Raw genomic sequence first — 25,063 nt, forward strand, 5'->3', positions numbered from 1 at the left:
CTTGAGCCATCACCTTGAGCGTAAGCCCGAAAACTTTGGGCTCAAGCCAGTGGCCTCTGGACCATGGCTTGCAACCAACCAGCAACCATGAAGTCATGTCTATGATCCCACACATAAGCCAACAACCCCAAGTTCAAGCTGGTTACCTCAGGGTTTCAAACCTGGGTCCTCAGCATCCCAGGTCAGTGCTCTGTTAGGTTTGGGTTCAGGGCTCCTTTAAATCCAGAGCCCCTTTATTTATTTATTTATTTTTTTACAGGGACAGAGAGAGAGTCAGAGAGAGGAACAGATAGGGACAGACAGAAAGGAACGGAGAGAGATGAGAAGCATCAATCATTAGTTTTCCGTTGCGACATGTTAGTTGTTCAATGACTGCTCTCTCATATGTGCCTTGACCATAGGGCTTCAGCAGACCGAGTAACCCCTTGCTCGAGCCAGTGACCTTGGGTCAAGCTGGTGAGCTTTGCTCAAGCCAGATGAGCCCACACTCAAGCTGGCGACCTCGGGGTCTCGAACCTGGGTCCTTCACATCCCAGTCCGACGCTCTATCCCAGGGGTCCCCAAACTTTTTACACAGGGGGCCAGTTCACTGTCCCTCAGACTGTTGGAGAGCTGGACTATAAAAAAAACTATGAACAAATCCCTATGCACACTGCACATATCTTAAAGTAAAAAAACCAAAACAGGAATACAATATTTAAAATAAAGAACAAGTAAATTTAAATCAACAAACTGACCAGTATTTCAATGGGAACTATGAGCCTGCTTTTGGCTAATGAGATGGTCGATGTCCGGTTCCATATTTGTCACTGCTATCCGTAACAAGAGATATGACGTGCTTCTGGAACCATGAGGCGTGTGTCCCGCATCACTGGAAGTAGTACTGTATGTGAGTGACGCCACGCTTTGACCACCAATGAAAGAGGTGCCCCTTCCGGAAGTGCTACGGGGGACTGGATAAATGGCCTCAGGGGGCTGCATGCAGCCTGTGGGCTGTAGTTTGGGGACCCCTGCTCTATCCACTGTGCCACTGCCTGGTCAGGCTCCAGAGCCCTTTAAAACTCAAATTCCCCTCACCCAACCTCCCACTAGGGCAACTTCTAAATTAAGCATCTCCTTCACCCCCCCCCACCCCCACCCCTTAAGCAACTCCCCCCACCCTGGAAAGGTTCTGGAAAATGTCCTTGGAACAAGGCTATCATGAGGGACCTGAGGGTTGGGAAAGGGGGACAGTCTATAACCAAGGCCACAAACCGGGATATGCTAACCTGGGCATGTCCAGGTGCACCCAACCCCCTGCCAGCAAATGCCTGCAGCCACCCCTGTATCAGCCACCCCCTTCCTGCAGCTCTCAGCCGATGCCACCAGGGGCTCAGCCTGTCTGTTCTGCGGATGCATAAATAAACTTCTTGTAAAACTCATCAGGCCTGTGCGTCCCTCCTTTGACTAGCCTAACACTATCTACTGAGCCACTATCAGGCGTCCCCAAACTATGGGCCCTCGGGCTGCATGCGGCCCCCTGAGGCCATATATCCAGCCCCCACGCACTTCCGGAAGGGGCGCCTCTTTCATTGGTGGTCAGTGAGAGGAGCACTGTATGTGGCGGCCCTCCAACGGTCTGAGGGACAGTGAACTGGCCCCCTGTGTAAAAAGTTTGGGGACCCCTGCACCTGGTCAGGCCAGAATTTTTGATATGTGTGATATGTTAAATGTATAAATTGCTGTTATTTATTTTCATTTGCACATTTAATATTCATTTTTGTGCTAATTTTTTTTAACTTTATTCATTTTAGAGAGGAGAGGGAGAGAGAGAGAGAGAGAAGGGAGAAGCAGAAAGCATCAACTCCCATATGTGCCTTGACCAGGCAAGCCCAGGGTTTTGAACCAGCGACCTCAGCATTCCAGGTCGAAGCTTTATCCACTGCGCCACCACAGGTCAGGCCTTTTGTGCTAATTTTAAATTTTACATTCTTTATCCTAAGGCGGATTCCCAGAATTGTAGAAGCTTCAGGACCATAGCACCTGGCTCTACCCTGGCCTCCAGGGCCTTGATGTTAAAGACCCAGAACAGCCAGGGGAAGCCTGGGTGGAGGGGGGTGGACTGTAACTGACTTCCAACAGCCTGGAGCCGGCTGCTCCCCAGCTGGGGTCGGTTTGTGGGCACCTGTGAGAGCTCAGGCAGCCCCAAGATGCCATCTGCGGAGATCAGTCCTGGGGCAGGCTGCCCACCTGGGGAGCCCACCACAGAGAGGAAGGAGAGCCATCGTTCGCATCTGCTCTGTGCCGGCAGGGCAGTCCTAGCCCAGGGCTCATGGCTAGGCGAGGGGCTCAAGGCTGAAACTTGGCCTCCACCGGCTTTCTGGGCCAGGCGTCCTATCCAGCACTGCTGCTCACACAGACAGGCAGAGAGGCTCTGAGTCACGCCTCACTACCACCCTTAGAAGTGGGGCCTTTCCTTTTACAGATGAGGAGACAAGCTCAGAGAGGTTATGTCACTGGCCCAAAGTGATCACAGCACAGAGTGGACTTGGGCGTGGACACAGGAATCCGAGGGAGCTGTCAACACTCATGGGCATGGAGGAAAATGGATGTGGTGAGAACACTGGGTCCTGGCCAAGCCCAGGAAGGCCACTGAGGAGTCCTCGGTGACCCCCACAATGGAGAGGAGTAAGGGAGACCGTCAGTAGGGTAGGAGGCAGGGCAGGAAGGGGTTTGAATTCCAGGAGTCAGATATCTCCTGCAGGGCTGGAGTATCTAGTCAGCCTGCGATCCCAGGCCGTTTTCCTGATGTGATGAAAATCATCCCTCAGGATCAGGGCCTGCTTCTGCTGCTGGCGAGGGGCCACTTCCCAGCAGTGCCACATCCCACGGGCACCACCAGATACCGGCCTGGCTGAGCAGGCTCTGCTGTAAACACAGCAGACTGCAGGCTGCCTGGCTGAATTCTTCAAATACCAACTCTAATATTGCCCCCTCCAGGACGCCTTCCCTAACTACCACAGCCCCTCCACGCCTGAATTCATGTATTCCTCCACCACTGTGCGTACCCTGCTGTGTGGTCATCCACCTGTATATGCACCCAGCTTCACAACAGGACAGTGACCTTCCTGAAGGCACAAGCACAGCCCCAGTCACCTGTGTCTGCAGGGCCTCGCACACAGCCATGCTCACACGTGAGTCAAGCAGGGAATGAACAAATGACCTGGCAGACGCTGGGACAGGCCAGTCCTGGCACAGTCTGAGTGTCAGGAACCAGCATCTCCAGGGCTCAGGCAAGCCTGATCCACCCCGCACTGGGGAGGCTGGCAGTTCAGAGCCAGGGTCAGCAGGCTAGCCTGCTCTCAGACACCTGCTTATTCCAGAGCAGACCAGAGGCCAACGCCTCGGGCTTACAGGGCGATGGACATCACATATCACGGCAGTTCTCTGCCTGAGGGATGCATTTTCAGATGATCAATGTAAGGCTCATATCAAGGGGGCACTTTGGAACCTAAGTGTGGAATGCCAAGAGTGGTCTGGGATAGATATGATGGGTCACCTACTCTCTTCACAGAACAAGTGTGGGCCTGTGACACCGAGCCAGAACCAATAGGTTAGTAGAGAAATAGACTGCATGGAGCACTCTCTCGCTCCGTGAGGGGGTGTTCCCCCAGCTGATGCCCGAGGGTAGCAAGCGTGACCCGTACATTCATATCTGGCTGGCTTCCACCCTGCCTGGCAGCTTTTCAAACTTTGGCCTAAGTCACTTGGAATCATTTCCCAGCCCTCCTCTGTGTTCTCCCTGAGCGGGCCCTCCACAGAGCCTGCAGCGAGGGTGGTGTGGGACCCGGGGGCAGGGTCCAGGCCGAGGACCAGGGGCCGGGAAGGCAGGTGGGGGCCCAGCCCGCTGTGAAGTCCCGTGGAATCTTTTCAGTCAGCCAAGCGACCAGGGGCCGGGGCTGGGGACAGAGAACAGGCTGCACAGCAGGTGAGGCTGCCCTTCCCGAGACGACACTGACCTTCTGTCCAAAGTAGAGCTTGGTGAAGGTGAAGGTCCTCAGGTGGACGCTCTTCTCCCGGATCTTGGGCTCGAGTTTCTCCCGGAACTTGTTTTCCATAATAATGCTGAGGTAGGGCCAGATCTGGGAGATGATCTGAGGACGGGCAGAGGCCTCTGGTGGGCAGGTCTGCACCCCCCACCCCCACCCACGTCTGTCTGAAGCTTCTGGGCCTCGGAGCATGCCCACCTCGGGTCTCATCACAACCTTTGTTGAAAATTTAACTTGAAATCTCAATTCAAAAATTTAATATGGGCCCTGGCCAGTTGGCTCAGTGGTAGAGCGTCGGCCTGGCATGCAGAAGTCCCGGGTTCGATTCCCAGCCAGGGCACACAGGAGAAGCGCCCATCTGCTTCTCCACCCCTCCTCCTCTCCTTCCTCTCTGTCTCTCTCTTCCCCTCCTGCAGCCAAGGCTCCATTGGAGCAAAGATGGCCTGGGCGCTAGGAATGGCTCCTTGGCCTCTGCCCCAGGCGCTAGAGTGGCTCTGGTCGCGGCAGAGCAACGCCCTGGAGGGGCAGAGCATCACCCCCTGGTGGGCAGAGCGTCGCCCCTGGTGGGCGTGCTGGGTGGATCCCGGTCGGGCGCATGCGGGAGTCTGTCTGACTGTCTCTCCCTGTTTCCAGCTTCAGAAAAATACAAAAAAAAAAAATTTAATATGAATATTTTATATTTTAAAAATCTAGTTTAAATATATGCACATAAGGGCCACGGAATCCTTACTCTGCACGCCTGCCCACTCATGTGCCCACCTATCCGTCCGTTTGTCGGTCACATGTCAGGCACCTACAGCTGTGGTTCTCATTCTGGTGCAGGCAGCCGACCCCTAAGATCTGGTGCTGTTTTGCAAATCACCATGAACTAGTCATTCACTAAACCTAGTACCATGAATCCCTTTAGTTCAGTGCTAAAACCTAAATTATCTGAATCTTCACTGTGGGATAAATAAGTAGCAGCTGACTTAGAGGTTTAAGAAAATAATCACAGAAGAGAAACTTCAACTGTTTCCTGTGGATTTAGTTTTTTTCTAGCAATCAGAAGAGGCTGCCTTCTATAGCAGAGTCCTATGATGGAATGATTCTCGGTGCTGGTCTGGGCCCCACGTGCAGGGCCCGGGGACAGGAAGGGTGGCAGAGATGGTGATCAGAAGGGGGTGCAGAGGGAAGCTAAGCTCTGTTTGGGGCAAAGGTTTCTTCCTCTTCCCTCTCTCAGACTTGGGCCTCATTTTAAAGATGTATCTTCCCCTTTCCAAACCTGTGATCAGAGGCGCCTGGAGGCCTGGGGTTTGTCCCCCTCTCCCTCAGTGGCCTCTCTAGGGGCTGGCCCCATCTTCCTGCCTCGCTGCTTTGTTATTTACCAGGTGCCTCTTGAGTACTAAGCTCTTTGGGATATATACTGCTCACAAAAATGAGGGGGTATTTCAAAATGAATATGAAGCGATAAAACATGCCCTCATTTTTGTGAGCAGTATATTTGGTGCCCCTAGTGTGTGGTTCATCTACACAACTGTTTGCTCATCTGGGAGCCTTATTCCATGGGTCTCTGGGTGTTGGTACAAGAAAGGTATGATGCCTGTGGCACCTGTGAACTAGCACACACAAAGTAACGGGACGCTGGGGGCACAGCAGAAGTCTGCCCCAGAGGCCTGAGCCTGCATTAACCCATAGAATTCTTCTTCTTTTTTTTTAACCCGCAGAATTCTGTCCACTCCTCCTAAAGCAGCAAACTAAATATACATCCTCCAAATTTTACCCAAAGGCTGAGAACAGTTTTTGATCCTTCGGCAATGACATTTGGTATAACGTGAGAATAGCAACCTTATATCAAAAACCATCAGGAAGTCCTTATTAGATCTAACCTAAGTCATTCCTGCTCTGGGCTAAGACCTCTTTCTAGAACAGAGGCAAGGTTTGTATTAAATAAAGTCAGGGGACTTATGGGGGGCTGCATGAGCCCTCACATTTAGGGACAGGTTTGGGCAGACCAGGCAGGAACCAGACTGATTTCTCACTGTACTGGGGGTGGGGAAGTGCAGACCTATAAGTCTCAGAGCCCAGCCTGGGGGCATCTGGTAGCAGAGCCCACAGGGAGCTCCCCTGTGTGATCTAACAGCAGCCACGCCAGTAATGACAGCTGTCCCAGCACCCACGGACCATCATTATTCCCACTGAGCAGAGGAGGGACCCAGCTCTGAGATGTTAGGCAACCTGCCCAAGGTTGCCCAGCCAGTGCTGGTGGATCTGGCCTGGGAACCAGACCAACGCCAGAGGCACTTACGGACTCAGCCCCCTGTCCCTCCTGAGGAGGCGCTACTCTGCGCCTGGGGGGCCACTGGAAGCTGCACTTTCCTCTCTGGTCTCTGTATTTTCTAACTTTTCTGCTGTATTCACGCATTAACTGCACAGTTTAAAAAATGGTTTTTCAAGGAAGAGAAAGTCATTGTCTGGTGATAAGAATTGGGAGGGTGGTAGGGGCTAAGGGGAGAGGCAGGCAGAAGGCCACCACCCACGGGGCGGCAAGGGTCCTTGTCCACATGCTACCCCCCATCCCCCGCAGGTGAGTCAGCAGAGGGCAGCAAGGGGGGACCAGGCTGGGTGAGGCGAGTCCCACAGCGTACAGGCCTTACCTTGTTGGCCCACTCCACCCGCTCCACATCCGGGAAGTGGATCTAGGAAACAGAAGCCCCGAGAGGAAGTTAGTCTTGAGACCTGGGAACCAGACGGGCTGCCGGCGGAAGCCAGGCCCTGCTGCGGGGAGGTCCCCGCTCCTGGCGCGGAACAGCCCCAGGCACCCGGCCAGCGACGTCCAGTGGGGCAGGCTGCACATAACCAGACAGCACCCACACATGGCTGTCACCAGGACATGGGGGGCGGGCACCAGCTCTGGCTTGGGACGCCCTTGTGCACAGCTCTGGGGAGACATCTCCCCCTCCCCACCGCCCCAGCCCGCAGGCGGGAATCCTCTCATTCACATATGCAAATAGGCTGCCTTCCCGGTGGCACGCTGGGAGCCCCGTGTGAGCCTCCCCCAGGGCAACACCAAATTCACTCCTGGCAAGTTCTGTCCCTTTCATTCCTTTTACTTTTCCTCCCTTTATATCTTTTAATGGCACAAGCAATACTGAGTAGAAAAATTAGAAAATGTAGCTAAGCAAAAGGGAAAATATTTTATCAGAGAATGCCACCCAGTGATAACTGGTTATTAGCAGGTTAATACATTTCTTTTCAGTCTTTTCCGAAACAAATATGTGTAGTTGGTGTGTGTGTGCACGTGTGTGTTTACAGAAATTGAGGTCACAATGCTTTTTTTCACTTAACGAATGTTGTGGTTGTGCTGACTCACTCAAGTTAACTGCTGTCAATCTGAAAAGCCAAAAAGGGCATTGTGTTGTTTACATTGGCAACTGGGGAGTGGGCTGCTGAGGGGAGACCCTCCTCAGCTCCCAGGAGCCCCCACAAACCTGCCCCTTCTCCAGCAGGGAGGGCTCTCAGGCCAAGTCCTGTAGCAGAGCTTCCTCCAGGTGCCTGTTGGGTGAGTCCTGCCACATCCTTGGGAGAGGGGCGGTCCCCAAAGTGAAGTGAAAATCCTGCTGGCTAATCTGCATGGCATGATTTGAGGGAGCGCAATATCCTCCTTAGAGTCTCTGTCTTCAAACGTATCTGCTGAACCTCTCGTCTCCCCCACCCAGGGATTTTGAGAGGGACAGAGGGCAAAGAGTATACAGGGTGGCCGGCACAGAACACGAACCAATAAATATCAGCAGTGGCCATCACTGTGGCCATGCCCCAAGTCCCTTGAGCATGATGCCAGCTCCAGATCAGATTCACCATGGGCCTGTGACTTCCCAGGTGGAGAAAGGGCTTGCCCTTCCTAGCTGGGGGCTCGAGGCTCACTGTCCAGGGACTGAGAAGAGGCACTCATGGAGCTCACACACCCAGTGCACACCCACCAAGTCCCAAACTCACACCCTGGCTGAGACCACTTGCCCAGGAGAGGGCCATTCCCAAAGGAGGGACAGAGCAATTGAATTCTCTTCACCTGACCTGTGGTGGCACAGTGGATAAAGCATCAACCTGGAACGCTGAGGTTGCTGGTTCAAGGCCCATGTGAAAAGCAACTACAAATTGATGTTTTCTGCTCCCACCTCTCCCTTATTTCTCTCTTTGTCTCTCTCTCTCTCCTCTCTCTGAAAATCAATAAATAAAATCTTAAAAAAAAAAAAAAGGATTCTTTAACACAGTTTTTAACAGCTTGAGAGGTCAGAGATGCCCAGTGCTTCTGAGACTCCCAGAACATCAGGCGATTCTCTCAGCCTCAGTTTCCTCAGCTGCAGGCAGTGGTTCATACTAACCTTGAAGAGTATCTAATGTCCTGAGGTGCTGAAGGAACATGGCCTGGTTCCCAGAGGGAGTGCTGGCCGAGCCCGCAGGGACAGAGGGGAATGACGGGAAGTGGGCAGGAGCTGGGGTCAGGCCCACCAGCCCCACTGGGGAAAACCAGAGGGTTCACCACACATTCCCTGCAGCTGCCCTGAGGCAGGTCCCAGGCTGGGGACCTGGAAGGGGAGGGTGGAACCCTTTCACTGCCCCCAGCAGGTGGCCCCGCACTGCAGTAAACACTGCTGACTTTGGGCCAGCACCAGGCCTAGCCCATACCATGGCCTCATCCCCCAGAACACGCCCCCCATCTTTCATTGCAGTCACCTTGATCTTTCCTGCTTCCAGCAGAGGCCTGCACACACCATTCTGTGGGTCTGAACACACCCCCCTCCTACTCTTTGATTGCTTCATTCATCACCACCTCAGACTCCACTTCTTCCAAGCAGCCTTTCCAGATCTCTCAAGTAGGGGATGGGTGTCCCTATTGTGTGTCTGCTGATTCTCCATTGCAGCCTTTTACACGCCTTCTTAGAGCTGCTTGGTCTCACTGCCTGCCTCTTGACTAGACTGGAAGCACTAGTGGGCTGACTCAGCCTTGATCTCTCTGAGGGCCTGTCCCTGGCATATGAATGTCTTCATAAATACTTGTGGAATGAATGCAAGGTTCTTGACCTCAAAGAGCTCCCAGGCTGGTAAAGGGAGCAGGCAATTCACAGACTATTCCAGTGCAGGATCAGAACCAAGGCGGGCAGACTGAAGGAGCATCAAAGAAGACAGTTTGGTCACAGCTGGGCTCTCACTGGCACCTTCTGGCTGGACCCCTTATTCTCCTCCCATCCTAACCACTGCCCCAGGGCAAGCATATGCTTACCCCTCCCTCCCCAGGTGGCTCTACACCCATGGGACCTGAGAAGTTCTGATCTACTGGACCTTGGGAAGGTAGTCCTAGTTGGCGGGTCTAGCCCTGGCCACACATGGGAGCTAGTCAGACAAAGATTCCTGAGCTGTCCACACCTACTGAGTCAGAGTGCATCAGGGTGGGGCCTTCCGTTTTATTTTAACAAGCTCCTGGCATGATTCTGGAGTTCAGTCGGGTGGTGGGGGTGTCAATGGCCAGCCCATCTTGCTTTAGTGATCCAGACTTACCCTGACGGGGTCAACAACAGAATGCCCAGGGCCCGTACTGATTAAGTTTGCATGGCATCTCTGGGCCATCCATGACTGTATTTGAGGCTTATTTATTTGTTTTTTTTTGTATTTTTCTGAAGTTGGAAACGGGGAGGCAGTCAGACAGACTCCTGCATGCACCCGACCGGTTTCCACCCGGCATGACCACCAGGGGGCGATGCTCTGCCCATCTGGGGCGTCGCTCTGTTGCGACCAGAGCCATTCTAGTGCCTGAGGCAGAGGCCATGGAGCCATCCTCAGCGCTCGGGCCAACTTTGCTCCAATGGAGCCTTGGCTGCGGGGGGGGGGGGTAACAGAGAGGAAGGAGAGGGGGAGGGGTGGAGAAGCAGATGAGCGCTTCCCCTGTGTGCCCTGGCCGGCAATCGAACCCGGGACTCCCGCACGCCAGGCCGACGCTCTACCACTGAGCCAACCAGCCAGGGCCTATTTGAGGCTTCTTGCTAAGAGATTCCTCCAGACAGGGAGCCTAAACCCCTGGAGAGAGCAGAAATTTAGACCAAGAAAATAAGAGACCATCAGCTCACCCCATTCTGTCTCAGGTACTCTGGAGTCCCAGCCATGGTCTCTCAGCACCTGCCACAGGGAGCCGACACCAGAACGGGGCCACCTTCTTTGCATCCCTGAACAGGTTCTGGACCAGGGAATGAAGTTAAGAGGGACTAACATTTATGGAGAAACTCCTTGTATCCAACATTCAGTCGGACAGAGACAAATTAGTCCATTTTTCCATTATCATCGGCCTTTTCTGGATCTTTCCCTACTCAAAACTCCCAGTTATTCTATGTCTTTTACTGGCTTTATATTTTAGCTATTGCATTTAGGTTGACAATCTGTCTGGAATTTTTTAATAGTAGGTGAAATAGGCTTATAATTTCATTTCTCTCCACACTCTAATTTTCTAATATCACATACTAAAAAAAAAGGAAGTCATCCATCTTTTCTCCTCACTTGCGAGGCTACTTGCCTCATAAATCAGCTTCCCGTGTGCACTTTCATGTGCTTCTGAGCCTCATGGTGTGTGCCTGTGCAGGTACCTTTTGTTTTCATCTCTCTGACTTTGCGATATTACCTGGGGTAAGATGAATCCCCTTGTTGCATTTCTCCTTCAGGTTAATTTAGAAAATAGTAGGTATTTATACTTCCGTATGAATCTTAGAATCATCTTGTCATTCTTTAAAAAAAAACCCTGCCCTGGCCGGTTGGCTCAGTGGTGGAGTGTCGGCCTGGCATGCAGGAGTCCTGGGTTCAATTCCCGGCCAGGGCACACAGGAGAAGTGCCCATCTGCTTCTCCACCCCTCCCCCTCTCCTTCCTCTTTGTCTCTCTCTTCCCCTCCCTCAGCCGAGGCTCCATTGGAGCAAAAGATGGCCCAGGCGCTGAGGATGGCTCCATGGCCTCTGCCTCAGGCGCTAGAATGACTCTGGTCGTGACAGAGCAACGCCCTAGATGGGCAGAGCATCGCCCCCTGGTGGGCGTGCCGGGTGGATCCCGGTTGGGAGCATGCGGGAGTCTGTCTGATTGCCTCCCCGTTTCCAGCTTCAGAAAAATACAAAAAAGAAAAAAACAAACAAACAAATAAATAAAAACCCTCCTGGGATTTCTGATTGCTCTATTTTTGAATTCATAGATTAATTTGAGGGAGAACTGACATCTTTACACTATTAAGTTTTTTGCATCTACGAACAGTGTATTTCCCTTAGTTCCTTCATATTTGCCTGAATTCACAGAGGATCATAAGCTGCTTTGTATTAAAGTCCTGTACATTTCTTGTTAGATTACTTTGTGGGTTCTGTGGTTATTAGAAATGTCATTTTCTGGGCAACTGGGTTGGAATGTTACTAGTTCTAGTCATTCGTTGATTCTCAGAGGTTTCACACATTTATAATTGTTGAATAACAATTTTTATCTTTTGCTCTCAGCCCTTATTCTTACTGTTTCTCTTGTGTGGCTTTAGGACCTCTAGGCTTACAACAGGCAGCAGTGGTGATGGTGAGCGCCTGTCCCATCGCTGACCCCGAAGGGAAGTCTCTCCATTAAGCATGACTCTTACTGTAGATTTTTAGAGGACAGCCTCTATCAGAATCAGGAAGTTTTTCTCAACTCCTAAGTGTTTAAGAGCTTTCATTACAAACAGGTATTGAACTCTATGCAATATTTTCTTATGTCTATTGAGATAATCATTTTTTCCCTTTCGTCCACTTATGTGCTCAACTTGACTGGTGCCTTTTTCTAAAGCAGAACCATCTCAAGTTTCTTTTTGTAATATATTTAGCCAGCCTGGTATCAATATTTCATTTAGGTTTTACATACTCATGATTCAAAGTGAAATCTGCAATTTTTGATCTTGTACAGTTCCCATCTGGTTTTGGAGTAAAGGTTTTACAGTGAATTTTAAAATGCCTGAGGCAGCTTTCCTTATCCTTCTCTTTTCTGAAACTTGTAAATATAGAAACTATCTGATTCATGAAGTTTAGGCTACTTCCCTATAAAACCATCTTAGCCTGAGCCTTTTGGGGGTGGCAAATTACCATTTTTCTTGTTAGTGGTTAGTGGTATATTTGAGGTCTCCTTATCACTTATTGTGGTAATTTTGGCATTTCTGTTTTTCTAGAAAGGTATTTCATCTATATTTTCAAATGTTTGTTTGTTTGTTTTTTAGATGAGAGGAGATAGACAGAATCCTGCATGCACCCCAACCGGGATCAACCAGGCAACCCTGTCTTCAGCCAATGCTCAAGCACTGAGCTATTTTTAGCACCTGAGGCTGAAGCGCTCCAACAGAGCTATCCTCTGCCTGGGACCATGCTTGAACCATTCGAGCCACTGGCTTCAAGAGGGGAAAAGGTAGAGAGGGAGAGAAGGGGAGGGAGAAGCAGATGATTGCTTCTCCTATATGCCCTGACTAGGAATCAAATTTGGGATGTCCATACTCCAAGCCAATGCTCAAATATATTGATATACACTTGTTTATATTTTACTATTCTATATCTGTTATATATATATATATATATTTTTTTTTTCATTCTACATTTTATTTTTATCTTTTCTATTTTTTCATAATCAAACTTCAACAAAAATTTTGCCTATGGTATTTTTTCAGAAAACTAACTTTTGTTAATAATTTTCAGTCTCCTTTTCCTTTATTTTAAAATTTCTATTTTTATTTCCTTCCTTACTTCTTTGATCTAAATCTGCTGCTCTTACTCTGTGAAGTGTATGCTTGTCTGACCACTGTGCTGTACTCCTGAAATACAAAAAAATATTAAATGTAAACTGTAATTTTAAATCTGTTGGGATTTTTTTGTTCTTAGAGTTGAACTCTATGAATCTTAGAGTTGAATAATTTGTTATAAATTACCCTACAATTTTGACATAGTGTTTTCATTATTACTCTCTTTCTTTTATAATTCCCATTATGACTTCCTCTAAAAAATGGTTTTTTTTCAGTAGTAATGTTTTAAAATATCTAGACGTGTGAGATTTCTACAGCTATCTATGTTTCTAATTTCATGTCTTTGTGCTCTGAACAGTCTGTAGGATGACAATTCGTTGGAAAATATTGATAATGCCTTTGTGGCTTAGTACATGATTAATTTCTATGACTGTTCCATGTATGATAAAGATATTAATCATGTCCTTTTAATATCCTTTATCCTTGCTTACTCTTTGTCTCTTTGATTTTTCATTCTCAGAGAGAAATGTATTAAAACTTTCAAGCCCAACCATTGCTTTATCTCCTTCTCCCTGCAGTCTGTCAGTTGTTGGTTTATATTTCAAGTTTATATTATGCGGTACATATATGACCATGATTATTATATCCTCTTAATCATGGATACTCTTATGAGAACATAACACCTTTGTCTTTATGAGATATTTGAGTTATATTCTATATTGTCTAATATGAAAATTGCTACTCCAGCTTTGTTTCAAAGTTGCCCAGTTGTATCTTTTCCCAATCCTATTTTCATGTTTGACTTTATGTTATCTCACATCATTAATACTCCTCTTAATCTCTTATTAGGTTATAAAAAATAATAATAGATGGAGCCAGAGCTGCCGTCCCAGAGGAATGACCTTTCACGTCTTATACCTCAATCCTTTGCAATGTTAAAATAGGGCAAAATCTCTGTTGGACTGGGGGCCTAGGGCAACATTATGCCCAAAAAGAACTGCCTGCAAAGATAATAAGAAAGCAGATGTTATAACTACTGGACAGATAACTACCAGACTGAAAATTAAAAACATTGATTAGAATCAGCATCATTGTGTTAGCTTATCCCCACCAATAGAAATGCCTCCCTTCTATTGATATAATTACAGTGGTACCTTGAGATACGAAATTAATTCGTTCTGTAACCGAGCTTGTAAAGAGCCCATATATCAAACTGCCGATACTGGACCCGTGCGCCAAACCGCCAACTAGCGGCAGCTTCCCGAATCACAACTCATATTTCGGAATTTCGCTTGGATCTTGAACAAAAATACGGACCAAGTCGCAGCTCCTATCTTAACAAATTCATATGTTGGTCTGTTTGTATCTCAAGGTGCCACTGTATACCCCTTACCTTTTTCATAAATACCCTTTGCCTTTGTCTCTTAGTCAAAATATTATTTGAGCTTTTTCCATGAATCAATGTTTCCACAATAGCTATTCTCAGATCTCAAATAATTACTTGTCTCTCGCTTTGAAAGGCATTTTATTTTTAGGTTAACAAGCTCCGTTTTACAGATAAGAAAACTAAGGCTCAAAGGTTACTTAAAACCATTAGCTGTGGAGTGCCAGAGCTGAGACCCACATCCAGGGCTATCTGTGCTTTTGCACTCCACCCTCTTCATGCTTCTTCTTTATACATTATGTTTTTCTTTGGGACAGAATGGCTAATTGAGCAGAGGATTGCTCTTATTGGTGGGCCACGCTTTACAGCTTACAAAGGACATTCCAGGCCCTGGCCAGTTGGCTCAACGGTAGAGCATTGGCTCAACAGTAGAGAGTTGGCCCTGTGTGTGGATGTCCTGGGTTCAATTCCCAGTCAGGGCACACAGGAGAAGCAACCATCTGCTTCTCCACCCCTCCCATTCTCCCTTCTCTCTTTTTTTCTTTCTCTCTCTCTCTTGCAGCCATGGCTCGGTTGGAGCAAGTTGGCCCTGGGTGCTGAGGATGGCTCCATGGCCTCGCCTCAGGCACTGAAAGAGCTCGGCTGCTGAGCAACGAAGCAATGGCCCCAGATGGGCAGAGCATCATCCCATAGTGGGCATGCCGGGTGGATCCCAGTCGAATCACATTCAGGAGTCTGTCCCTCTCTCACCCTGCTTCTCACTTAAGAAAAAAAAGAAACAAAGGACATTCCACAGACATTTTTACTTGATCTAATGTTATACAGTAAGTCACTGAGTTACAAACATCAGACTTACGTACAACTCGTACTTACAAAAGGAATACCATAAGGGCTACTGGTCATCAACTGCAGCTGGACATCAGTGAAAATGATATCATAGAGTTACTCTACTCCCATGGCAAAGAACTAATCAATGAAGACCTTATGGAACTAGAGCAGCAGATGAGAGCATTTGGGGAAGAAAACATGGATCTAGAAACTACAGAACCTAAAAAGTTTTCTACAAAAGTGTTAGCTGATGCTTTTTGTCTCTTTGAAGCAGGAATGGCAAACTTAGAGGAGCAAGATCCTGATATAGAGAGGTTTACCATACAGTTGCCGAAGGCCTGAGATGCTATAGGGTCATTTATGATGAGAGAATGGCTCTGTTCAAACCTCCGTGATGCCGACTTCAAGAAACTGACTCCAGCAACAGAATCAAACCTTGACTCTCTAACAGCAGTCCCATTCTCTCCAACAAGTCCACCATCTTCTGCATCATCCAAAATTATTTAAGGCTGCATTTGAAGATGTTTAAGTATTTATATATACAGAAAAGTAAAAATAAATACTATGTTAAGACAAACATCTGTCTAAATTGCATGTATAGGTAAATGTACCTGTTCCAACTTACATACAAATTCAACTTAAGGATAAACCTACAGAACCGAACCCATCTCATTTATAACCCGGGGACTGCCTGTATAAAGTGAACTGCAAAAATACAATTATCCTCATTTTACAGATGGGAGGCTAGGAGACTAGTTTGTGCTTGCCAAGGTAACCCAGGTCACCAGAGCTCAGACCTTCTCACCTGAGTATGATTTGAGCCAGCCTTCAAATATTTCCCCTTCCCCTCCTCCACCTGAGAGGCCAGTATTTGAAATTCATTTATTAGTGTTTTGTTACTCTACTCCTTGTGCATTTAAAATGGAAACTCCGTTAACCTGTTTCCTCGCCCACAAGATGGGTACACTACTGCCAGCTCACCAGAGGTCCTGAGGAAACTAAAGGGACCTTGTCGGTAAGGAGCTCAGTCCCCTGTGGGCTCAGAGTAATGCTCCATGAGCGGTGACTGGTTGAAAGTTGTACAGATCCTGGAGGTGCAGACACTCTGACACCTTTGAGCTCAGGTACATGCCAAGAACAAGGTCACCTGGGCTGTGTGTTTACTTCTGCCTGACCCAACGCCCAGCAAATTCTCTCCTGGGTCCCTCTGTGCCTGCAGCTATTCACGTGGGGAGAAGATAGCACAGCGACAGGGGTTGAGTCCACAGAGGAAGGAATGTAGTTGGTGGTTGTTTCCCGGGCCTCTGCTGACTGGCCGAAGGCACTGTGTCCCCAGAGGAAGACAGCCACGGATAGGCTGGGCCCCATCCCAGTGAGCCACCCATGGGAAAGTCTGCCCAACAGGAGGCGCTCCATTGTGAGGCCAAGGGACCCAGCTGGAGCTTCTGTCTTGTGTCTTTCTCTCACTAGGCAAACAAAGGGAAGACAGAAATAGAAGACAGGTGGCTCACTCTCAGACAGAGTCCTAAAGTCACTGCATTTGCTCCAATTCCCCACGATGCTCTGAGTGGTTGGGACCAGCTGGGGAGAGACAGCTCTGTACCCAGCAATACAAAGGGCTAGACTCAGGCAGAGGTTCGCAAACCATTTTGTATAAAACACCACCCAGAGAGCTCATAAAAACATGGTTTCTTGGTTAGGGCCCTCAGAAATTTTGATTCAGGAGGATTGGGGTAGGGGTCTGGAAACTTGCACCTGTACCAAGCTCCTGAGTCATTCCAATCATGGTGGAGGAGGGTGTGGAAGGATGAGGACTCAAGGCTCCAGGCTGAGGACCTGCTCAGGCCCTGGAAGAAGGTAGCTCCTGTGCCCCCTGGGTTCCTGACTAAGGCTCCAAAGTCCTAGCATGTGTCTCCAGCTGTCACTCATGGGAGAACACCAAACTCTTACCAGCCACCTACGGGCCTCAATTCTTTTAAAAGGGACTGTCACTTGTGCCACTAGAAGCAAGGGGAGGACAGAGCTAGCAGGCAGAAAACCACAGCAAAGAAAGAAAGAGAGAGAGAGAGAGAGAAAGAAAGAAAGAAGAAAGGAAGGAAGGAAGGAAGGAAGGAAGGAAGGGAGGAAGGAAGGGAGGAAGGAAGGGAGGAAGGAAGGGAGGAAGGAAGGGAGGAAGGAAGGGAGGAAGAAGGGAGGAAGGGAGGAAGGAAGGAAGGAAGGAAGGAAGGAAGGAAGGAAGGAAGGAAGGAAGGAAGGAAGGAAGGAAGGAAGGAAAGCCTGGGAAATTGTAAAGGCACCAGGTCGAGTCACCGGGATCGCAGAGGCCTGCTCGTCTCCCTTGGGGAAGTTGAAGTAGCCATAGTTTCAGCCCCCATCTAGGCTTCCCTATATTCACACACCTCTCTGCAGTTGGTGTCCTTGGTCAAAGTGGGCTGATATTTTCATGACAGCATTTTTAGACACTGCCATTGGAGTGGCAGTAATGAGAGCTTGGAGGAGAGACAGACTGAAAAGCAAACTCAAGTCTAAGTCAGAGTGCCAGGCTGGCAGAGGCCACCAGCAAGGCACCTGTCGGGGCTCTGTCTTCAGGTGGTCATGCGCTTTATTTCTCTTATTTAGGAAGATAATTCCACAGCAGCGAGGAAATGGAGCCCGAGTGATGGTGACATCTCACTGGGGCAGGGCCCACAGACAGGCTGGGGTCAGGAGGCCGCAGGAGGCAGAGGGTCAGAGGGCTTCCCTCAGAGGGCCTGCCTGTCACTAGGTGAATCTTGCTCGCTTTTCCTCACAGGAACGGAAGCTCCACCTGGCCACACGCAGACACAGAGATACAGAGACACACAGACACAGCTAGAACTACGGACACAACCCTCTTTGCTGGGATAAAACACAAACCTCATGGCTCTTTCCTGCTCCAAAGGACATCCTTACAACACACACCTGCTGACTCAGACCGCTGCTGGCAACCCCTATCCAGGCTCAGGGAAAAGAGGAGATCCCTCAGTTTGGGTGTCCTGCAGGGATGTTCCACACAGGAGGCCACACTGACTTCAGGCTGGTCCCTGCTTTCCCTGAGAGAAGTGCTGCCCATTGGGTGCCTACCCAGGGGTTCCTCTTCTACCAGGAAACAGTCCCTCAATTTCACTTGTCTCCTGATAAAGCACAGCCTTTTGTTCTTTTTTTTTTTTCTGTTTGTGAGAGGTAAACATCCAACTGTGAAAACAGCTGAAGTGGGAACAAGAATCTTTTTTTTTTTTTTTTGTATTTTTCTGAAGTGAGAAGCAAGGAGGCAGAAAGAGACTCCTGCATGCACCTGGGCAGGGATCCACCTGGCATGCGCACTAGGGAGCGATGCTCTGCCCATCTGGGCTGCCGCTCCGTTGCAACTGGAGCCATTCTAGCGCCTGAGGCAGAGGCCACAGAGCCATCTTCAGCTCCAGGGCCAACTTTGCTCCAATGGAGCCTTGGCTGCAAGAGGAGAAGGGAAGGGAAAAATAGAGAAAAAGGAGAAGGGGAAGGGTAGAGAAGCAGATGGGCACTTCTCCTGTGTGCCCTGACTGGGAATCGAACTTGGGACATCCACTTGCCAGGCTGATGCTCAACCACTGAGCCGGGAATGAGAATCTTTAATATGTCCATAAGTTGTTTTTTGTGTGTGACAGAGATAGAGGGACAGACAGACAGGAAGAGATGAGAAGCATCAATTCTTTGTTGTGGCACCTTAGTTGTTCATTGATTGCTTTCTCATATGTGCCTTGACCAGGGGGGCTACAGCAGACAGAGTGACCCCTTGCTCAAGCCAGCAACCTTGGGCTCAAGCTGGTGAGCCTGCTCAAACCAGATGAGCCTGCACTCAAGCCAGTGACCTCAGGGTTTCAAACCTAGGTCCTCCGTGTCCCAGTCCAATGCTCTATCCTCTGTGCCCCCAACCTGGTCAGGCTGTCCATAAGTTCTGACATACCAATTTAATGAGTAGAGACTTGAGAAACATGGGCTAAAATTTATATAGGAACATTCACTATAGCATTCATGCAACAGATTTTTATTGAAAGCCTACTATGTCCTGGGCACTGAGCTGTGAACTGAAGGTACAGTGATAAACAGGAAATGTGTCTTACCTTAAGAGAGCATTCAGTCTGGAGGAAAAACTCAGACACAAAAATAGATGCAAATCAGCATAGCAAGTGGAGTATTAGAGACATGCTCAGGGTACTGTGGGGCCTGAGGGGAAGGGTCCTAGAGCAGGTGTCTGAGCTTGGATTTGAAGGAGGAGGCAAGGGAGCCAGCCAGACAAATGTAGAGCCTGACTGGTGGTGGTGCAGTGGATAAAGCATTTACCTGGGGCGCTGAGGTCCCAGGTTTAAAACCCCAAGGTTGCCAGGCTTGAGTGCAGGCTCACCAGCTTGAGCGTGGGGTGAGGGTACCAGTTTGAGCCCCAAATTGCTGACTTGAGCAAGGAGTCACTGGCTCGGCTGAAGCCCCCTGCTCAAGGCACGTATGAGAAGCAATCAATGAACAACTAAGGTGCTGCAATTATGAGTTGATGCTTCTCATCTCTCTCCCTTCCTGTCTCTCCTGTGTGCTAAAAAAGAAAAGAATAATTAAAGTCCCAGAAAGATGTAGGAAATGCCACCTACCTCGGCCAGTCATGTGAATAGGGTAACCTTGGAAATACCCCAAATAATCAGTGTTAGAGAAATGGCTAAGCGATTTAGGATATATTCATATTAAAGGTATCATAATCCTTAAATGTGTTTTTGGAGAATGTCTGTAATATAATATTAAGAATATAAAAAAATAAAAAGGAGTACAAGATTTTGAAAACTGCTTTCATATGGACTCGATGCAAAAGAAGTACACCCAGACATTATTTCTCTCTGGAGGGAGGGATTGTACATGCTTATTCTAATTTTTTTTAATATTAGGCATTTCCCAAATATTCTACATTAGAAATATTTGTACTTTTGTAACCAAAAAACCCCCATATTTTTAGCCAGTTACTTTAAAAAGTAAACACAATATGGGCAGAGGACTAGACTGGATGGTTCTGGGGTTTTGAAGCCTCCTTTGTCCTGGAGAAGTTCGTTGGCTTTTTACTGAGTGTTCTGAGGACTGTGACTCCTGGCACTCCGGGAAGGGCCTTCTGGGGCAGGAGCATGGAGGGGGCTTGCAGGAGCCAGGCCCTGCCTCCAGAGTCGGAAGGAGAGGGTCAAGTCTCAGAAAGGATGGGGTATGTATTAAAGGGGCTTTGTCCCTTTAATGGTTCCCATGGGGAAAACATCTTACCTGTCTCTTTACTATCTGCAGTAGAGGGTGGGGAGTGAAGGGAAATGGCTCTCTTTAAGCACATACGAGCACTTTGGGGCTTCAAGCCCTAGGTTTCCTGAGATTTAAAAATCCGGCCCTGGCCTGTTGGCTCAGCGGTAGAGCGTCGGCCTGGCGTGTGGGGGACCCGGGTTTGATTCCCGGCCAGGGCACATAGGAGAAGCGCCCATTTGCTTCTCCACCCCCACTCCTTCCTCTCTATCTCTCTCTTCCCCTCCCGCAGCTAAGGCTCCATTGGAGCAAAGATGGCCCGGGCGCTGGGGATGGCTCCTTGGCCTCTGCCCCAGGCGCTAGAGTGGCTCTGGTCGCGGCAGAGCGACGCCCCGGAGGGGCAGAGCATCGCCCCCTGGTGGGCAGAGCGTTGCCCCTGGTGGGCGTGCCGGGTGGATCCCGGTTGGGCAGATCCCGGTCGGGCGCATGCGGGAGTCTGTCTGACTATCTCTCCCCGTTTCCAGCTTCAGAAAAATACCAAAAAAAAAAAAAAATCCCTAGAACCCTGCCAGGAGAAGTGAGCCTAATGGGGGGGGGGCAGGACGAAGGAGGGAAGGCACCTTGGCCCTGCTCCTCTACATCAGGGGACAGCTCATGTCTCCCCACAGCTACTCCAAGGTCACTGGGGACATCTCCACAGAGGGGCTGCCTGCCTGCTGTCATGGCTCTGGGCCAGGAGGCCAGAGGCCAGCGGAAGCTGCTGATCAGCTCTCCACACCTTCCTGCCCAAAGGACAGGGGCCACGAGAGAGGAGGAGGACCGGGCTGTCCCACCTTTGGCCCTGATCCTCACCCCCCAGGTGACCTCTCAATAACTCTGGTCCTCAGGCATTTGGCTTGGAGAAAAGGTTGCCACTGACACTCTATCTCAGAAAGATTCAGCCCCTTAAAAATCGGGCAACAGGCAGTCTCATGAGTATGGGCGTCAGAAATTTCTGTCCAGAATCTGCTCGTCCAAGGAGATGATGAGCTCAAGTGGCCAAACCTGTGGAAATCTTTGGGTGCAGAATGACCCAAAACCATACCGCAGCCAGGACCACCAAAGTGCCACTTCCTCCAAGGAGGCTACCTGGGCCACTTCCAGCCTGGGCTAGATCCCCTCCCCCAGGCTTTCTCAGAGCCTTGCACTGCCACCTGGTAGGACTCATCACCCTGTATCAGAAAAGGCTGTTGCCCAGGCTCTGAATCCCATCTAGCCTGGGGGTTCCTCACGGGTGGGGCCCTCTTGTTACTCACGTTGGGGCAGCCAGTGGCACTGTACCTGACATACTGCAAGTCCTCGACAGATGTTTGCCTACTGAGTAAAGGATGCTTGAGATCCCTGTGCTGGGCTTGGAAGGAAGGAGGGCCACATTCTGTGCCTTCTACTGCCCAAGCCTGGCCCAGGACATGATAAGTCCATGAAGCATCCCTATGACATGGGGGCAGAGACCCAGGGACATGACTACAACCTGTTGTGTCTCTTGTTTCCTCAGGATGGGCCGGACTTCAAGCCATATGAATGACCTCACAGGGCTTCAGGGACCTTGTGGGCAGGAAGTCCCCCAGTTCCAAGTGACCTCCACCAAGTCCTGATGTTTAAAATCAGGTTCCACACACTGGCTCGGAGAATTGAGCTTTGTAATCTAATTTGAGTGCCCAGCCTAGTTCAGGCTGTCACTGTGTCTACTTCCCCTAATTAACGAAAGCATCAGTGCAGGACGGACCATGAGAGCCTGGGCCCTAGAAGTCTGGGCTCCACCTATAGAAGGAATGCCAGACTCTCAGGAAAGGAAACACTCAGCCCTGGCTCTCCGCCTGGCACAGAGGGACCATCCCGGGGGACCAGCATCCCGGGGACGCTAACCTGAGCCTTGGAATAGTCATCCCCTTTCAGCCATCATCCCTCAGATGCACCCAATTAGATAGTGGGTAGGCAGAAAGGTTGGGGAACAGGGTCCTGTGGGCAGGGGACACCAGAGAAAAGCCAACTGGGGACTGATTAATCATTGAAGATTTCTATAGCTAAAAACACTCTATAGAACATTTCTTAAATTCTCCTCATATCTAGAGAGAGATCAGGGACCCAGAAAAGACAGAGACCTTCACAAGGTCCTCAAAGAATGAGCGTAGAATCCAAGTCCAGACCTGGCACAACATCACATCAGCCCACCCAGCAGATACACGGGTTAATTGTTCCTAACAAGGCTGCCAATTGATTGCTATCAGCTGGCAGAAGAACTAGCCTGGCCAGACCTAAGACCACAGACAGACAAAATGCCAAGTTTTCTGACAGTATTTTCCTCTCTCCACCTGGCCTCAGGCCCTCATCCCCAGAATGGAGCCAGGAGAGGCTCTCATCAAACTTCCCTCTGCACATCAGCCCCCTGTGCAAGGGGAAAACAAATACCTGGTAAACAAACCAATCAGCCACCTGAGCACTGGTCAAGGGCCTGACGAGTAACCATCACTGCACACAGCTGTGAAGGGCTGCTCGCTACATGAGTCCAGGAGTGGCCTGCAGAGCTTCCACCGGGGACCTGCAGGGGGTGGGGGGCCAGAAAAGCAGCCACGGAGCGCAGAGCACAGAGGAGCAGTACTGAAGGTCAGAAGGGAAGTGGCTTCTGGAGCTGGAATCGTGAGGCTCCAGGCAAGCCCCAGGCAGAACCAGGGCACAGGAGGGAGTCTGCACATCCCTCCTCCCTGCTCCTCACCTCTCTGCCCCCCAGCGCAGCCATCCAGCTCCTGTCTGGACACTTGGGAATGGGTTTCACATTAGGAGGTCGAGTGGGGAGGCCTGGGAAGTGGAGAGCGCAGCGCCAGCCACCACTGAGCCGCCACCTGGTGCCTGCCCCTGAACGAGCAGCTTTTCAGACACCAGCTCACCACAACCGCGTGTGCAAACAACTGTCAGGGCCTGCAGCTGGATGAGAGGTGAGCTGGGATTTCACCAGCTCTGTAGCGATGAGGACTCCACTGTTGTCACTACGCTGTCCCCACAGTCCCGAGCCCCGGCGGGGCTAGGGGTGGGGGCTGAAACATATGGCCGCACCTCTGTCCAGAGGATGAGCAGTGGAGACACCGGCCTCCTCTCCCCATGTACTCCAGCCATGGTCACCAGACAAGGGGGTCCACAGGCTCTTCACTCACGACCCCCTTTACAGCTGAAGAATCTCTTCTTCAAGCTCCATCCTCCATTGCTGGGGGCTGGAGCAGGAGGGCCATCTGAAGTTGACTAGACACAACCTCCTTTTACAGGTGTTTACAGGTGGGGACAACGAGACCCAACAAGGGAGAAGCAAGTCCAGGGTCACCTGCAGGCAGCAGCTTGGTGCGATGCCGCATGGTTGACTGTTGATCAGCTCGCCCTGGCCTTGACTTCCCCTCACAGGGGCCCGGTGTAAATCAGAACCTGGCAAGCTCTCCAAGCACACACATCTCTGAAGCAGCAGGTGGGCCGGACCCCCCACACACCTGCATACAGCCACATCCCCGGCCTTGCAGACTCTCAGCTTTCCTTCAATCCCCCAGCCTAGGGGTTGGCCATGCTCATTTGTAAAAATAGTCCTTGATATTGAAGGAGGTCATAAGCCATCAACCCCACTTTCTTTTTTTTTTTTAATTATTATTATTATTTATGTATTCATTTTAGAGAGAAGAGAGACAGAGAGAGAGAAAGGGGGAGGAGCAGGAAGCATCAACTCCCATATATGCCTTGACGGGGCAAGCCCAGGGTTTTGAACCGGTGACCTCAGCGATCCAGGTGGATGCTTGATCCACTGCGCCACCACAGGTCAGGCCTCAATGCCACTTTCAAGCAAGGAAATCAGTTCTCAGAACAGGCAAGGTGGCATCCTGAAAGGCCTGCGTGTAAGGATAAAGACATCTGTGCTCCAAAATCATGGGCAAGGCTCGTGCTGCCCGCGCCACACCCAGAGCCATGTCTCTTTGTCTCCATAAACACTCCATCCCCGTGTTTCTCAGAGGCAGAGAGGACAGAGAATATTCAGCCGAGCAGGTCGCAGGTTTTCCACATTATCCCCTGGCTGGTCAACCTTCATCTGGCGGTCAGAAAGCCCACATTCACATCTATTGCACGCTCTTTACAGGCGTTCACACGGACCACCAGCCTCCCCAGACCTTCTTAGTCTGGGTTCCTCATCCCAGTAATGGGTGCCCAGCTCCTCAAATCAGAAGGTGCCCCGGAAGACCCCTGGATCCCTCCCTCACCCGTCTCTAGAAGCCACCATGTGCCTAGAGTCCCACTCCACACATCTCTCATCTCCTCCCCTTGGGGTTCCTACGGACCTCTTGGCTCAAATCAATTTTTCAACTGGCCTCTCTCCTCCAGCTTCACTCCTCCCTCCAGGCTGTGTTTACAGCACCTTTCTAAAACCTTCCGCAGGCTCCTTACAGCCTTCAGAATCAGGCCCCGCCTCCATCAAGCCTGCCCTGTCATTCAGCCCCAATACTGCACACTTCAGCCAGACCGAAGCACACCACGCTCCCTCACATACTGGCACGGCACCTCCATGCTGGGCTTGCACGCCTCTTCCCGCTTGGATGCCCCGTGCAGCACCACTGCCTCAATCCAAAAGGCTACCCAGGCCCTGGCCCCGAAACTGGCCAGCCACACCAGCCAGGAGAATCTGGAGAATGCAGGCTGAGGTGAACCCTTCCCAGAACTTCTGCTCAGCAAGCAGGAGGCTGTGGACTGGGGACAATCTGATGTGGAAACCAGGTATGATGTCCTCTCCGCCAGACCTGTGTCCCCTGACTGGACT

General features: G+C 50.1%; 1 protein-coding gene across 1 annotated transcript in view; it reads right to left on the reverse strand.

Moving 5' to 3' along the window:
- The window catches only part of ESYT3 (extended synaptotagmin 3), a 50,720-nt gene that overhangs the window by 23,064 nt on the left and 2,593 nt on the right, over positions 1-25,063 (reverse strand). Inside the window, exons 2-3 of the mRNA XM_066350954.1 lie at positions 6,662-6,703; positions 3,999-4,133 (exon numbers count right to left, since the gene is read on the reverse strand). Coding sequence (XP_066207051.1) covers positions 3,999-4,133; positions 6,662-6,703 — 177 coding nt within the window. The remainder of the gene's footprint in view (positions 1-3,998; positions 4,134-6,661; positions 6,704-25,063) is intronic.

This window comes from Saccopteryx leptura, chromosome 10 (assembly GCF_036850995.1).
Source record: "Saccopteryx leptura isolate mSacLep1 chromosome 10, mSacLep1_pri_phased_curated, whole genome shotgun sequence".
NCBI lineage: Eukaryota > Metazoa > Chordata > Mammalia > Chiroptera > Emballonuridae > Saccopteryx > Saccopteryx leptura.